The 17,259-nt window shown below is 44.5% G+C and overlaps 1 protein-coding gene across 1 annotated transcript in view; it reads right to left on the minus strand.

Moving 5' to 3' along the window:
• SPATA5 (spermatogenesis associated 5) overlaps positions 1 to 17,259 on the minus strand; it is a 195,919-nt gene that overhangs the window by 22,759 nt on the left and 155,901 nt on the right. Inside the window, exon 13 of the mRNA XM_044681102.1 lies at positions 3,628 to 3,792. Within this exon, the coding sequence (XP_044537037.1) occupies positions 3,628 to 3,792 (165 nt within the window). The remainder of the gene's footprint in view (positions 1 to 3,627; positions 3,793 to 17,259) is intronic.

The following is a 17,259-nucleotide window of genomic DNA, read 5'->3' on the forward strand; positions in this document are numbered from 1 at the left end:
GATTTAGAGCATTTTTTCATATAGCTATGGGCAGCTTGGATTTCTTCTTCTAAAAGCTACCTATTCATGTCCTTGGAGCATTTATCTACTGGAGAATGGTTCTTATTCTTTTAAATTCAAATCAGTTCCCTGTATATCTTAGAAACAGAACTTTTATCAGAGAAATTTGCTGCAAAAATCATCTTCCCAATCTCTTGCTTCTCTTCTAATTGGTTTAAGTTCATAGTACAAAAGCTTAATTAGGCAGCAAGGAGGTATATAGATAAGAGTACTGCATCCAGAGACAGGAAGGCTTGAGTTCAAATCCAACTTCAGACATTTATTATCTGTATGACACTGGGCAAGTCATTTTACCTGGCTACCTCCGCTTCTCCAACTATAAAATGGAAATCATAATATTACCCAATTCCCAGAAGAGTTGTGATGATCAAATGAGGAAAATACTTTCAACAATGAAGCCCAAGTAATGTATTTTATTCTTCCATTTCTCCTAGTCTTCTCCCTACAGGGGGCCCTTCAGAATTGGTCTCAGCTGGGACTTATAGGAACATGTATCTCTCACTGTTATATTCCTGAGAACTCTTACATTAGTTTTTGAAACAGCCCGGGGCAACTCGATGAAAGAGGAACAAATCAATGAAGGAATAAATAAAAACATAAATAAATAAACCATAGACCTAAAGGACATTTGCTATTAATAATTCTAAATGCATGTAAAAAGGAAATCATTTATTCTCTTTGCCTAGTTGAAGCTAACACTTTGATTAACACTAATTCAACACAAGCTTGAACAAGGTGGAGGAGCTCACAAACCACTTAGTGAATTCACACCCTACCTAGTGCTAGGTGAGAAGCCAGCAAGATACTTGGAGAGCTCCACCCTTTTTTCTATCTCAAACAGTTAGAAACTTGTGAATTCTTTTAAGAGTTCATACCCTCAGAAACTGTGAACCCTTGAAATGATATTCACCCCTCTAGAAGATGAGAACTGGCTTCCACAAACACTGCCCCCTGGGCAGTGCTAGACTCTTTGGAAGCTGTGATTGACCCCTGTGAAGAGGGAAGGAGACAAGAAGCCACTATAAAAGGCCCTGAATTTCTGAGGCTGGGGGAGGGGGGGGGGTGGACTCCAAGAAGAGGGTCGACTCAAGTAAGGAAGCTGGCTTAAAGAAAAAGGTCAGCTCAAAGAAGAAAGTCAGTCTCAGGAGTCACCTTGAGCTCAAGTCATTGTCTTGACCTGCCTCTTGGAGGGAACTTGGGTGAGTGGATAGCTGGCTTTCCCTTCCTGTCTTCTGGAGAGAGTTTAATTCCAGTTGAAGGTTAACAAGTCCTGACTGAGCCAAGCATTGGAACAACATTTAGTTAGGGTAATGTCTTCTTTTTGTATTCCTTTGCTTTCATTCTTTCCACCTTTTTTGTAATTAAAAGATTTATAATTTTCATATATTTAGCCAAACCATTAATTTTAACACTTTACAGGCAAATATATATTATATATACATAATATTACATATGTACATAAATATGTATACGTTTATCTCTTAACAAAAGAAAATAGGTTGCTGCCCTGGAAAGCTCTTGCTTCCTCCTGGAATGACTGAGGCTCCAACTGCTTTCCCATGAAAAAGGAACCCCAGTGGAAGGCTGTGGGGGCATAGACACTGGAGCCACCGTGGGGGGGTGGGGGCAGAAGGCCAGCCTTCTGTTGTACTAAGAGTACAGCAATCTAAAACATCATTGGGGATGCTCATGGGCCTGTGACAAGTGAGGGGGAACCTTGTTTTGGCCTGCTCATGCCAAGAATGATAGGAACCAAGTCCTGCTTTGTGTTCCTGTTTTTTACTTTTAAATCTCACGTTTAGGGGTTTTGATGTCTCACTCCAAAGGCCATTTTCAAACTGCTGGGAAGAATAAGCCATCAAAGCAGAAAAATAGAAGAATTCAAGGAAAATGGAAAGACAAGGTGAGCCTTGGCGAGGTTCGAGCCCTAAGAAGGGGATGCTGCTCAGCTTGACAAAATACACACAACCAAAGGTGACGGCAGGCCTTTGAGACATGACAGAGGAGACTTCCTCCACCATTCCACCGTAACATCGGGGTACAGTTCTATGTCGACCATGGGGGGCTTCATCCTACGGAGGGAGATTGCATCTCATCAGTGACTTCGTCTGTGAGGGTAGCCCGAGGCTCAGAAAAGCCGGAGGATCGAGTGTCCATCTTCATGGGCTTCTTGGAGTTGCTCATGTTCTTTCGGGACCGTAATGCTCTGCTATACTGATTGCACTGTTCCCCCAGTGGTTTGCTCCTGGGCCGTGGCTCCCACAGAGGGTAGCAGTCTATACGCCGGGCCTCAGTAGTGTTATGAGTAAGCTTAGATTAGCTAGTTATTAGGTATTGATTATATATTGATTAGGAAGTGCCTAGCAGGAAGGAGCTGGAGCTGGGAATTCCAGGTTGGAATGAAGGAGGAGGAAGTCTGTCTATGCCCTGAGTGTGGACTCCATTAGTGGTGGGCAAAACTGTTGCCAGCCTGGGAGACCTCAGAGCAAAGGACACCTTGCATCCTGTTTTTCCCCTGGATCCTGTGTGGTGGCATTTAAGAAAAGGACAAGAGAAGACGACAGTGCTTCAAGCAAAACCCTTACTGCTTAGTTCCTGAGACAACTGTAGCTCCTGGCATCTAGACATCATCAGTGGATTGCAGTGAAAATCCCAAAGCCACAAAAGCCCCAGCTGTACTCAAGCCTGGCAGGTTCCAGGTGTGAGGCAGAAACCCAGAGACTCCAGTATAGCTCCTTGGGCCCTGTTAGTTAGATAGCTTAAATTAGTGTAGCGAATAAGTCCTTCCTTGTCCCTTTGGGTTTTGTTATTAGGTGTTAAGATTTTAGAGTAGTCATTCCTATCCCTCCTTTTAGTTGTTTCTAATTAAAACCTAATTTCACCTTGTTACCTTGTCAGTAAATTCAAGGCCTCTGGCCAGAGTGACAGTTGGCTATTATTTTCCAGTTGGGAGTGGTGTAGCTGTACAAGACTTTGGTGTCCAGTTTTAGTCTCTCTCACATCCCAGAGAGTGTTCCCACAAACCCCATAGTTGATTTTAATATCCCTGGTGACCCCATTACTTATATTATCTTACAGTAGGATGGACACAATGGGGCGGAACACGGGCCCGTGGAAAGAGGCCGAGGACCCAGGTTCAGGCCCCATTTCTGAGCATCACCCTGTGTGGCTGCAGCCAGCGACTTAAGCTCCCCAGAGCCCGGCTTCCTCGTGTATCCAACAAGGGTGCTGGAGGAGGTGGAATCTCTTTCCAGTCTCCGAGACCTGAGGACTTCTTTGGGGCATGTCTCTGCCCCAAGGAAGATCACTGCCTTTTCTTGTGTACTTTTAAATCGACCCATAGCTGGATCCGTAGATCGCAGCTCCTCCTGGCGCAGGAGCCCTCTTGTCTTCCCATGGGCCCTCCAGCAAGGGCTGTTCCCATTTTTTCAGTCATCTTTGCCCATGAGCCTGGGATGAGGTGAAACCTCAGGCTCAGGAGAGTATTCCAAGTATGCTGGCAGGCAAGCAGAAAGCCCCTAGTTATTTCCCCATGTTCATTTCCCAGGACGGGAAGGGAAGGCTTACCTCGGCCCCCGAGTAGGTATCTGTCCGACAAACAAGTTCTTCCAGGTCCACGTCCAGACCGACCGGCTTGGAGGAAAACTGTAGCTTGAATATCTCCTTCCTTGTGGCTGCATCAGGTAAGGGGACGTAGATGATCCGGTCAAACCTTCCAGGGCGCATCAAAGCCTGGAAAGGACAAAAGCACAAGTGGGAAAAGGATACAGGAATCCTGGGACTCTCTGAGGAAAGTGGGGTGAAGGAACAGATTTGCTGTAGGATGTCTGAAAGCACGATCCAGAATGCTGGACAGGGTCCTGCCTGGGAATTTCCTAGCTGGTCAAGTCACTTATCCTGGGTCTCACTTTCTCCATTTGTTCAATAACGCCTACCTCTCAAGGCTATCATGAGTGTCAAATGAGATAAAGGACATAAAATATGCGGCAAACCAAAAATCACTCTAGACATACCACCTATTATTGTCATTATTTATCATTCACTATTATTATTATGCACTATTAATGAGAGGTCATGATGATGGGTTTTTTAGATCCTGGATTTTATGCCCCCCCTTTTTTTCCTTCTGAACCCTTCCCTTCCATCTTAGAATCAGTACTAGACACTGGTTCCAAGGCAAAAGTGTGGTAAGGGCTAGGCAATGGGGGTCAAGTGACTTGCCTGGAGTCACACAGTTAGGAAGTGTCTGAGATGAGATTTGAACCCAGATCTTCCCATCTCCAGGCCTGGCTCTCAATCCCCTGAGACATCTAGCTGCTCTTGATTTTATGCTTTTTAAACAGTCAATAACTTAGTTTTAAGAGAACTATTTGAATCTGAGGGAGGGTAAGCAGATTGTCCAAGAGAAACCCCAAAGTAGAAACTCCCCCATCACTGATATAAATTGGCCATTTGTCCATAGTCTATAGACTTGTAGTTGCGTAGACTGCTGAGAAGGTAAGTGACTTGCACAAAGGCACTCAGTCAGTAGGTTTTGCAGGTGGGTCTTCCTGCCTCCTCTATCTTCCATGGCGGATTGCCTTTCAGACCGCTATGTCATCTTGTGAAAATAACAAGCCAAAGGGGAAGGACGCCGTGCATCCAAGTTACATGTTTAATCCTTAAAAAATGGTCAGTGGGCTTGAGTGACTGTTAGCAACAGTGGGCGAATATCTGTTCTTCCTCAGATGCCAACATTTTCCTGCTTGCCATCGTAAGTTTTAAATTTAATATTCAATGCCTTCAAAGTATGATATTTATAAGGATTTTATTTAAAGCACAGGGAAAGAGTCTCAACTCAACCTTACCAAGCCGCCTCCTCTCCCAAAAAACCTCGTCACCACGCCCACAACAACCATATCAAAAACAGCCCACAAAACCCACAACCAATAGGAAAAAAGGCTTAAGGAATTATGAGTATGGTGAAAGGGAGTTTGGGTAATGTAGTTTTTAAAAGGAGTACAAGGTCTTTTCAACTTTACATTCCCCCCTGTGATCTTTTGGGAGACAAGTCTCCCCAATGGATCATGAAAACATAATCAAATTAAAGTTTACAATAACTCAGAGATAAAAGGGAAATAAAAGGGAGAAAGAACAAAACCAATGTTCGGTGCATTGACAATAAGCCATTTAGGGGGCAGTCCCCTTTTCTGGCATAAAGCGTCCATTCAAAATAAATACATTCAACCCCCCAAAGTTCAAATTCGCCATGTCTTGAAATTCACTCTGGATCTTTTGGTGCAGTGTGTGGTCTCTGGATGCATCTTCATGGCATCTTCTGGATTCTGGGAGGTAGTCTTCTGTTCTAAATTAGGGTCAAATTCAAGTCCAAATTTACAGAAATAACATAGTCACCCAGAGGAGAACAACTTTACATTTCCCTCCCTAAGGAAAATACAGGGATACACATGGGAATCACACAGGAATACATGGTCAAGGCATAAGGTATATGAATCAATTCTCAAAACATCAAAAAGTTCAAAGAAAAATAAAAAAAGGAAAAAAAAGGAAAAAGAAAGAAAAAATAACCTCTGAGGAAAATACAGGATATATACATAAAAAAGTGAAAGGAAAAAATTCTAGGAACAAGAAAGAGGAGAAAAAAAAATTCACAAATCAAAGCAGGTTCCTGTAGCAATCCATGTCCCATAAGCTTTGCAACAACAATCATTCACTAACCCAATTTAGCAGCCTAGACTACAGTAAGTTGTCACATCATAAAAGAAATGGAAAAAAGGAGACTAGATCTCCAGACAAATGGGGAATAGCATTTCCTGGCACAATACCTTTCTTCACTTTCAGAGATAATGGAGCCAGAACAATTCGATGTTGAGTACCTGATATCGAGTGCAATACAAGGAAGTCCTAAGTCTTAACATATGCTAAGCGTCGCAACCTCAAGTCTCATACAGGATCAAGTCTTTGTGTAGAATGTCATCAATCCCTGTAGGATTAGTTTGGTCTCTTTCTTTTATGTGCTCATTTGCACTTCGCAGGTCAAAAACTCTGTGCTCCTTTGCGGTCTGATTTTCCTTGGATTAGACATAGTCATTGAGCAAAAGTCTCATAATAGTTAAATAACTGATGGCAGGTTTCTACAGTCCAAAGCTTTTTAGGTATAAATTTCTATGCTAGGCAAATGGACATCTTAGCTTATTCTTACTGCAAAAATCAAAACAGTCAAGAATCTATTTAATGCTGGTGACGTGCTCCAAATGTAAAAAATGAGAAAAAAGGAAAAAAAAGTATACTCTAATTTGATTATGTTTTCCTGATCCATTGGGGAGATTTATCTCCCAAAGAATCACAGGGGGGTAATGTGTTATTTAGAATTTCTGGGACTCTATTTAAGAGCTATTTGGGGCTCATTTGAGCGTTAAGGTATGTAGATTATATGACAAACTTCCTGTGGACATTTTAGGGGACTTTGGAAAACTACATTTCCCATGATTCCTCTTGTAAAAATGGAGGCAAATAGGAAGTATGATGATGTAAGAGAGGGGATAAGACTCCTGGAGTCAGGAGGGGCGGTCTCTTTTGTTACCTGAGCGCACAAAGGTACAAAAGGTAAAATGACTGATGCGGCAGTCGGAATCCTTACAGGCACGTGGTCTAATGATTTATCTCTATCAGCAATGGCTTTCATTAAAATACTATTTTCCCTTTTAATATCTGCCTTCATCATTTTTAATAATAACACCATTCAATCCCAGTGGAGGACAACAGGCCAAGGCAATGAGACTCTAGCCAGGGGGTGTGAGCCATCCTCTATAATCTGCCTTGGTAGGAACATACTTCCACAGCCAAGCCCTTAATGGAACACTTAGCAGCGCTGAGCAGGCAGAAGGCAGCCAGCTGCTCTGAGAGTCTCTGGCTTTTGCTGGAGGAAATGGCCTTCACATGGGCTTCCATCCAGTGGAAATACACCTACATCTTCACACATCTGCAAACGTTATGGGTTCCAGGCTCTCGGGGCTGTTGGTTGGGCCTGCTCTGCAAAGAAAGCAAGATGCTTTCAGGCTTTCAGCGACATGGCGGTGACCTTGTAAGTGGTCTTGCTGCCCCCAGGCTCTGCCTCCTCCTATCCATCTTCCACTTGGATGCTAAAAGGAGTTCTCCAAGCTAGCTAAAGCCATGCCACCCCCTGCTCAACGTGCTCCGGTGACAAGTACGGTGAGTACACCCTGTATGGACTTGGTTATATCCATGTGGCTTCCTCCATCAGACGGTGGCCCTTAGAACAGTGCCTGACTCATAGAAAGTACTGTTTAAAATGCTTTTTGATGCAACTGATTCTTATGAGAGAAAAAAAAAGTCACAGGCTATTTTCAGGTACAGATAATGTGCTTATGAAGATCTTTGAGTGCTGCCACGTCCCAGGAAAGGCAGAGTCAAGATGGGGGGAGTAAAAGATCACAACTGCTCGACTTTCCTCAAGATCCCTCCTCCAAAATGATTACAGAAAATGCCAAATCAAGTTCTCAGCAGGATAACCAAGAAAAAGACCACAGGGTCATTTTTCCAGCCCAAGGAAGCTTAGGAAGATAGAAAGAGGGATCTCTGGACCTTGGGATGGGGCCTGGCAAGGAGAGAGGTTTGTGGCAAAAGTAGCACAGGCTATAGGGCTTGGAGGTTGCAGCAACAATGGTGGAAGCACTGGCAATAAATACTATGTGCCCTAGGACAGTGAGGACCTGAACACTTGGTCAGAAATGTCAAGGGATCCCTGGACTAGCACTGAATGCAGGATAGGGTTGAATGCCATTTGGCAGCTGTATATCACCTATAACCCAATTCTAGATTGCAGTTCCAGAACACAAAAGAACCACTGTGATCTCAAGGAAGAAGGAGCCCTTGGAGTCCTTAGAGAGGAACTAGTCCTGGGTGAGGACGAGAATTCAGATCAGGAGGGCAAAGACCAGATCCCTGGATCACACCACCTAGGAAGCACCAAAAACCCAGAGGTTCCCAGACTGAACTCAAGTCAGTCAGTCCCACCAAAAGTGATCAGAGCCAAAATCTAACATAAAGTCCAAAGACGAGAAATAGGCTGGAAAAGGAGCAAATTAACAAAAACCCTGATCATAAAAAATTTCTGTGGTGACAGGGAAGTTAAAGACATAAACCCAGAAGATAATGACTTAAAAGCATTTACAAGTAAACCTCCAAAGTTAAAAGGTAGATTGGATATAAGTCCAACAGGAATTCCTAAAAGAGCTAAGGAGATTTTCTTTAAATGAGCAAAAAACATTATTCTAAAAACCAATTAAAAGTAGAAGAAGAAAACTTGTGAAAAGAAATGAGGTGAATGCAAGGAAATTATGAAAAGAGAATTAATAGCTTGGTGAAAGAGGCACAAAAAATAGTGAAGAAAAAAAGTTCTTAAGGAATCTGAATTGACCAAATGGTAAAAGAGGTACAAAAAAAAAATGTAAGAAAATGACTCCTAAAAAATCGGAATTGACCAAACAGTAAAAGAAATACCAAAAATAAAAAAAAATGGAAGAAATAACTCATTAAAGATCAGAATTGGTCAAGTGGAAGTTAATGACTCCATGAGACAAGAAACAATAAAACAAACTATAAGATAGGGGGAAAAGAGAAGAAAATTTGAAATAGCCCATTGGGGGGAAAAAAAAGAAAAACAGACATGAGAAATAGATTGAAGTGAGATAATTTAGAATTTTTGGACAACCTGGGAAAAAATGCCTAGACATTTTATTTCAAGAAATTATAGCAGGAAAGAGCCTAAATTTCATTTCCCATAAGCCAAAGTAGAAATTGAAAAAAGTTACCAATTATTTCTTGAAAGAAATCTTAAAATGAAAACTGCCAGGAATATCATAGCCAAAATCCAAAATTCCTAGATCAAGAAGAAAATACATCAAACAACTAGAAAAAAAATAATTCAAATACCATAGAACCATAGTCAGGATTACATAAGATTTAGTAGCTACCATGATAAAGGAGTAGAAGGCTTAGAATGTGATATTCCACAAAGCAAAGGAGCTAGGATTACAATGAGGAATAAAGTACCCATTGGTATGTAAAGTTGGCCAAATAGTCTGAAGAACAATTTGGAACTATGATTAAAGGGCTATAAAATTATGCATATGCTATGACCCAGCAATACCACTACTAGGTCTATACCCCAAAGAGATCAAAGAAAAAGGAATTATATGTACAAAAATATGTTTAGCAGCTCTCTTTGTGGAGGCAAAAAATTAGAAATTGAGGGGATGCCCCTCATTTGGAGAATGGCTGAACAAGTTATAATTCATAATTGTGGTGGAATATTGTGCTACAAGAAACGATGAGCAGCATGATTTAAGAAAAATCTTGGAAGACTTATATGAACTGATTCAGAGCGAAGTGAGAAGAACCAGGAAAACTCTGTACATGCCAACAGCAACACTGTATAATGATCAACAGTGAAAGACATACTCTAATGAATACAATGATCCATGACAATATAGAAAGATCCATGATGAGAAATGCTATCCACCTCCAGAGAGAAATGATGAATTCTGAATACAGAATGAAGCATATTTTGTCTTTTTCTTTATTTCTCTTCCTTTTTTTTTCTCAATATGGCTAATATGAAAATAAGTTTTGCATGACTTTATATATGTATGATGGGTATCACGTTTCTTGCCAATGAATGGGGGGGGGTGTGAGGAAAGAATTTAGAACTGAAAATAAAAATCAACAAAACGTACCTGTTTTAATAAGCATTAAATCAACACTTTTAAAAACCCCAAACAAACCTAATCACTTAATTAAACTTAAGGCCTTACGCTAAATACTAGAGATAAAGCATAGGGAAATGTCTACCAATGTAGATGGGCACATTCTCTGCAATTTATAGTGAGAGCTGGGTGGTAACTGGCACTGGAGTTAGGAAGACCTACTGGCTGTCTAAGCTAATGAAGGCTCTTAATCTCTGTCTCAGGTTCCTCCTCTTTAAAAAGATGTGATAATAGCACCTAACTCCTAGATGGCATTTGTTGTATCATGAGGATTAAATGACATATTTGTAAAGTGCTTTGCAAAACCTTAAAGCACTATATAAAGGGTATTATTGTTATTATGTCATTATTATTATTGTTATCCCTGTTGCATGCAGAATCAAATCCAGGTTTTTCTGTTGAACTTTTAGAGCAACAACACTCTGGCCCTAGCCTATGCCTGTCTGTACCTTAAAATGGGTTGTTAGAGTGAGTTTCCTCCTCGCTTCCATTAACACTCCTCTTACAAGAAGCCTTTCCTGAACCTTCCTCTCCAGGTCCTTAGGTCCTCCCTTCTGAAAAAACTGGCCTTGCCATTATCTTTTTCCAAGTCTTACCTTCTGTTTTAGAATCAATACTAAGGTTAGGTTCGAAGGCAGAAGAGAAGTAAGAGCTAGACAATGGGGGTGAAGTGACTTGTCCAGGCTCACACAGCCAGGAAGTATGAGACCACATCTGAATCCAGAATCTCCTCTCTGGGCCTGGCTCTCAATCCACTGAGCCACTTGGCTTCCCTCCAAGTTAAGTATGCTCTTTTGTGTGGAGGCGGCCTCTCCTCATAGAATGCAGAGGCTGCTCCATTTCTGTTTTCCTACACCCAGTGTAGACCACAGCGGCTGCTTAATAAGTGCTTATGGATTGGCTTCTCAAGTTCATCAGAGAATCCTAAATAATACATTAATCACAGATCTATGCCTTATTTATTTTAAAAATGGGCAAAAGAGGCCATTTCCTACCCACTTGCCTTGAAAATTAAGGCTCGGGAATAAATGTTTTTCAATAGCACCATTCATGCATGCTCCGGTGCTTGATTCCTTTAGAAAGCTGCGTGTGCCTTGTTTCTAAGAGGACCAGTGACACGGTGGGCTGCTCCTTGATGCTCAAGTGAACTGGCCTGAAGTGAGGCAGAGTTGTGTGTGAAACTCATATAAATTGTAACCCATAGCCATGCAGGCCAGCAAGTCACGTGACTAAAGCTGTAGGGGTACCGCAGTCCTGGCTTCTGGGAGTCCTGTGTCAAAGGGGGCGGGTCCAGAAGTTGGGCCTCAGGGCCAGACTGTCCAATCAGAGAGCCCAGTAGGAGTGACGTCATAGGCCTTACAGGAAGGGGATGGAGCAGTAGCTTGATCACTTTCTGGCTGGACATGTGACTTGCTCCCCGCCTTCTATGGATCCTTTAACTCCGCTTGGGCCTCAGCTGGGCAGCCTGGAAGCAGTTGTTTTAGTGAGGGGGAGTTTGGGGATTTCTCTCCGTCTCTGCCTCCCTCCCTCCTTTTACTAATAAATAATTATAAATGACTGTATTGTCTCCAGGGAATCTCAGTCCTTACAGTGGCCCAAAGACAGCGGCCTCTCACTCTCTTCCAGAGGCCAGCGGCAAGCCAGGTCAGGGCTCGGGGTGCGGTGGGGGGTGCAGTGGGTCACCACTTGGGCGTTTTCGCTATGTGGCCAAGCTCTAGGCACTCCACGGCGCCTCCTGGCCCTTCTACTCTACCCTCGTGCCAAGGGAAGTCCTGAGCCGTCGGGAGCACGGGTGAGACCCGTTGGCTCCCCTCCGCCTGGCTTAGCCCGTATCCAGCACGGCGTGTCTGCCTGCGTGGCGGGTGAGCGGGCCGAGTCAGTGTCCCACGGCCTCCTCCTTTAGAGCAGTTAGCTAGGGAAGGGAAGGCGCGCTGTCGTTACTGCTGTCTGAGGGCGGGGGGTCAGAACCTGAGCTTTCCAATGTCCTGTCAAAGCCACGCTGGAGTCTGGGTGCAGATCGGGGCAGGCCAACAAGAGATCTGACCGTACGTGTGATCGTGTCTTGTCACGACATGAGCAACGGGGAAATCCGTGCAGCAGGAAAGCACGGCGATAGCCTGGCTCAGACCTTGCACTTTCTCGTCTCTAAGAGAGAAGGGAAGGGGAAAATCCACATCCTAAACTGTCAGAAGGACAGTCAAAAATGGCTTCTTCTGAAAAAAGAAATCTTGTTTTGAAAAATCTAGCCAGAAAAAGAAAGTAAAATGAGACATCCGGGATGGGCGTCGGAGGCAGGCCCCGTGAGCCCAGGCAGATGTGCCCTCCCCCTCTGGCTCCTTTGGACCCCAATCTCCGGAGGAGCGAACCTTCTACACAGCCGGGGCCCATTCTGGGGCAGTACTTCCCATCCAGGAATCCGTCAGGGCCTCTCTGGCCCCGGTACCTTGCCACATGCCTAGTTTCTGACCACCTCCTTAGCAAGAACAAAAATCTTCTGGACCAGGCCCTTGGGGGAGCCCAAGCTGGCAGCCTCAGGGAGCTAACCTCTGTGCACTGCTGAGAAGAGGGGGGCTGGGGACCCAGAGGGGAATCAGTCATCTGCTTTGCTGGAGCCACATGGTTGCCTCTTTCTCCCTTCCACATGGCTATCAATGTGGGAACAGGGATCCAATAAAGCCCCCGGGCACTCTGTAACTGTTCTTCACGTGGGGTCTGTGAATTTGTTTTAATAAATGTTTTTATGACTATATTTCAATACAATTGGGTTCTCATAGAATCCAAAGGATTTTGTTTTATGCATTGACACACATTACTCTGAGGAGGGATCCACGGGCTTTGTGCCATGAAAGGGACTCCAACTCCCTTCCTTGACCACTGGAGTGCTCCCCGTAAGGGCTGTACCTCCCTTTCTTGGAAGGAGATCCTCAAAGCCAGAGAAGATTTCATTTTTGCATCTGTATCCCCAGTTCCCAGAAGAGATCACAGAGTAAGTACTTAACATAATAGGTACTTAACAAATGCTTACTGGCTGACTGACTAAAAGGAGGCCTAGCAACCATGGAAGATCAACAATTTGGAATAAAAAGAAGTGGTGGGTCCAGGAGCCAGCTCTGACATTAACCGTATGACCCTGGGCAAGTCACATAGGATCAAAGATCCCATGATAGTACTTGTCATACTTGTCTCACAGGCTTTTTAGGAAAATCGCCCCCCCCCCCAAAAAAAAGGTACCAGAAAGAACAGTGATGGGCATCCTGGCTATAATCAATAGAGCTGGTCTCAGAGTAAGGAAGACCTGATTTCAAGCCCCTCCTCTGACCCAAATGGACTGTGACCCTGGACAAGTCACTGACCTCTTGGTGCCCCCAGGCAATTCCCTAAACTGAGAAAAAACAACTGCAGGTCCAGCCCCTCTGACCACATCTGGAAAAGCCCAGGCATTCTGGACTATTTTTAAGTATCCTCTGCTGGTAGTGTGACTGTCTAGGAGGGTGGAACACGGACACCATCTCCATTGTTTGCTTCGGGGAATATTGCTCGGCGTGACGTCCAGGTTGTTTTTAAAGCCACAGCTGACCCGTGGGCAATGCCGGGTGAGTTACAGCCTGCTACGAATACTGCCTGGTGTGCCGGGCTCTCGGCCAAGGAGGCTTTTCCTGCCTGATCTTGTCAGTGAAAGTTCGGCTGAGAAAATAGTAGGAAAAGCAGCTTCCTTCCTGAGGAGTCCCACTAGTGCTAACACCCTTCCTAAAGGGTCTTTAAAAAGCCTCTTCTGATGTAGCCAGAAAAGAGCAGCCCACGTGGGGAGCCTGGGTCCCAGGCTACCCGAGGCCTTCTGTCGGCTGGCTGGCAGCAACCGAGCAAGGTGACTTCAGACTCTCCTGGAAAGGGCAAGCCTTTTCTGGGCCCCTCCGCCAGGCGCAGCGGCAGCTTCTCCCGCCCATGGCCAAGGAAACGCTCCCTTGTGGTCCTCCATGACATCTCGGCAACTGACTATGAACTGGGGGAGGCCCTAAGCCAAAAAATGGGGAAAGAGCCAGGAGACCTCCTCTCAGCCTAGGGGCTGATGCTGTCTGGGGGCCTTAAGGGAAGCTTGCATAAGGCCACAGGAGAAGGCAATGTGTATCAGAGGAGCGGCCACCAATTCACCCACGCTAAGCTAAGCTAAGCACTTCTAGGGCTCGGCCCTCTGTAACTCTCCACCATCTTGAGCTGCTGAAGAGAGGCAATGGAACAAAGGAGATTGTCGAAGTTCCTTGAAGGAGTTAGAAGGAAGGGTAAATCGATTCTCTTTAAGAGCTGAGCCATGGACACAGCTCTCGCTGAAGCTCGTGAGGCAAGCCGCTCGGTGACACTGAGAATGCTGGGAATGGCAACTGGACGAGCCTATCTGCGGTCCCACCCAGAAGAGAGGTTTTCAGTGTTCCAGGATTACAGTTTCACGCTATTTAGCTCTTACCTCCTCACCGAGGCAGGCTAGCATGACCTGGGATCGAATCCCTTAATGTCTCAGTGCTCTAGGCTAATCTCTATGACAGAAGTTGCAAGAATGTAGCCACATGCAATGGTCAAGGGTTTACCAATGAAATCCAGGGTTCCACTCTCCATCCTCATCCCCATCTCACTGAAATGATGTTGCCTGGCACTGCATTGCCACTACCGAGTTGAGCCAGTTTTTGGCCTCAGTTTCTGCATCTGTGACATAACTCTTATTTATATATTGCTTCAGAGTAGGCCATTCGTGCATTAGGACTTCAGGCTGGGGCTATTTCATCCAACTCCCTCATTCTACCAGTAAGGAAACTGAGGGCCAGAGGGCTCAGGTGATTTGTCTAAAGTCCTAGATACCAGGATCTCAGAAGCTAACTCATCTAACTTACTCATTGTACAGAGGAGGAAGCGGAGGCCCAGGGAGAAGAGACTTGCCCAGTGTTCCTGTAGCATCAAAGATCTTGGGCTGGAAGGAACCTTGGAAGCCAACTTCCAACCTCCTCATCTTACAGATGATGAAACTGAGGCCTGGAAAGATCAAAGGAATGTATCTCCCTCAGTTGCATAGACAGGTATGTCACTGAGCTACCTTTAAGGAGCTTTTATTCTAGGAAATTAGTGAAGACTCCAGAGAGAAGAGAATCTCTTCTTTGTATACGCTGTACATGTGACAAATGCCTGCAGACAAGGTCATTCAGGAGCAAAAGCTGAATGCTTCACAGCTTCATGGTCCAGAGGAGGCCACAAACCACACCAGCCAAATAATCTCTTTACCTTAACAGGGCCAGCAGTATTTAAATTTAAATCTCTCAGAAAAGCCTGTAACCCACAGCCATTAAATAGAGGCAAGAGGGAATGGGGAGTTCCCATGGGAGCGGGTTTATGGGCTTTGAGCATTTCCTGTGGTGGTAAAGTTCAAATACCACAACTTGAAACAGCCAGCTGACTGACCCCTGCTCATGGCTCACTCTTTAACCACATCAGATGGCCAATGGCCCCAGGATGGCTTGGACTTCACGCAACGTTTGCCAGATCTAGCACAACGGAAACGGAGGACTCTGGGCTTTCTTCATCATGGAAGCCAGGGTGACTTCCTTCCTCAACACTGGAGCTATCTTCTTCCTTCCAAAAGGTCCTATCAGTTAGGGAATGGAGAAAATGGTGGTGGTGGGGACCCATTGCTCACGCACAGATAACCGGCATCGTCAGGGTGTAGCCAACACAGGAAGATTGCATGGAAGTGATGGTTTTACAGAGAAACAGGGAACGTGACTTCAGTGACCAGCACTGGGCAACTCTGTGTCTTTGTGAAACCAGATTTTCTAAGTCTCTAGGCTAACCTCAATGCTGTTAGTGATAATGCTCACAGGCCATGGGCTGTCCACTAAATGCCTCTTTATGGCACGAAGTTATGATTGTGGAGGCCACGTGCAAAGAGAACAAGTCCTAAGGGTCTGCCCAAACTGGCAAGACTCTGACGGGCTATTCTTGTCGTCTGAGGTCCGGCAGCTGAGTCTGGTGAGGCTCATTGCCAGAAGGATAGTCAGTGTGGCAGAGGGGCAGGAGGGGTGTTGCACAACTCCCAAAGCTGTGTACTAATGGATATGGAGTTTTGGCGAAGGGAGTGTTCAGACAGATGAAATCACTCATTTCTGAAGGCTTGAAGTATTCCATGATAAGGTAGGAGAGCACGTAGGGGGGAAACTTGGGAGATGAGATCCAGGGAAGGTGCCAGTCATAAAATATATGCTCTCAGATGCCTATATGTAAAAATGGAGACACGTAAGTAGCTAGGTAGTGCAGTGGGTAGTCAGGAAAACCTGAGTTCAAATTCAGCTTCAGACACTTACTGGGTAACCCTGGGCACGATGCTTCAGTTCCACATGCCTCAGGTTTGTTGTGAGAATAAAAAAGGACATTGTTTGTAAAGCATTTTGCAAATGGTAAAGTCTTATATTAATCTAATATGATATTGTATATGTAATGATACGAGAAGCAAGAGATAAGGAGGCCAGAAAACAGATTATGAGCCAGGGCCCGGAGTACAATAAAATGGTGATAGGGGACTTCAGTTATTAGGACATTTGCCAAAGCAGAGCAGCTAAAGTCTTCGTGATCAACCTTCATCATAACATCATCCTTCTAAAGACAGGAGACAAGAGGGTAAAATCTATTCTGGCCCTGATTCTCATCAACAAGGAGGAATTAGGCATTAGGGAGAGAAATACTGGGGAACCTGTAGAAGGAGGCGGAGAAAGGAAAGCTGGAAATATGGTCTGATGTGTATCTTGGGGACTTGGGAGAGAAGATTTCTGAGGGCTTAGAGAAAGGAAAGGTAGTTAGTTACATGCACTAAATTTTGAGCTCTGGAAGGATGGGATTATGACAGATAAAAACAAAATTCCAAAGGCAGAAAAAGAAACAGTTCTGATGAGGAGGAAAGGAGGGTAGGTGTCTAAGCAAAAGATACAAAATGAGACAGGACCAGCCAACCAACTTCAATTTAGAAGTAAGACTTGGACAGAGGAAGGAAGAAAGGCCAAGCAAGGTCAGGCAACAGAGGGTTAACAAATAAAGTAGATGATTGGAAAGGAATCCCAGTTCCTTGCTCTTTTGAGGTGACCTCAAAGAAAGCTGAATCTACAATTCTTTAAACTGACAGAAAAACTATTCACAAGTACAAAACGAGATCAAGGTATAGTTCATGAGAGTCTGAAGCTCTCCTCAGAGTAAAAGAAAGAGAATTTCACTGCGGAATGGTTAACCTCCATTGGCACAACAGTGACATTTTCTCCATAGACAGTTTGAGGAAGGAGGGAGGGAGGGAGGGAGGGAAGGAAGGAAGGAAGGAAGGAAGGAAGGAAAGAAGGAAGGAAGGAAGGAAGGAAGGAAGGAAGGAAGGAAAGAAGGAAGGAAGGAA

This window comes from Gracilinanus agilis, chromosome 6, assembly GCF_016433145.1.
Source record: "Gracilinanus agilis isolate LMUSP501 chromosome 6, AgileGrace, whole genome shotgun sequence".
NCBI classification, from domain to species: domain Eukaryota; kingdom Metazoa; phylum Chordata; class Mammalia; order Didelphimorphia; family Didelphidae; genus Gracilinanus; species Gracilinanus agilis.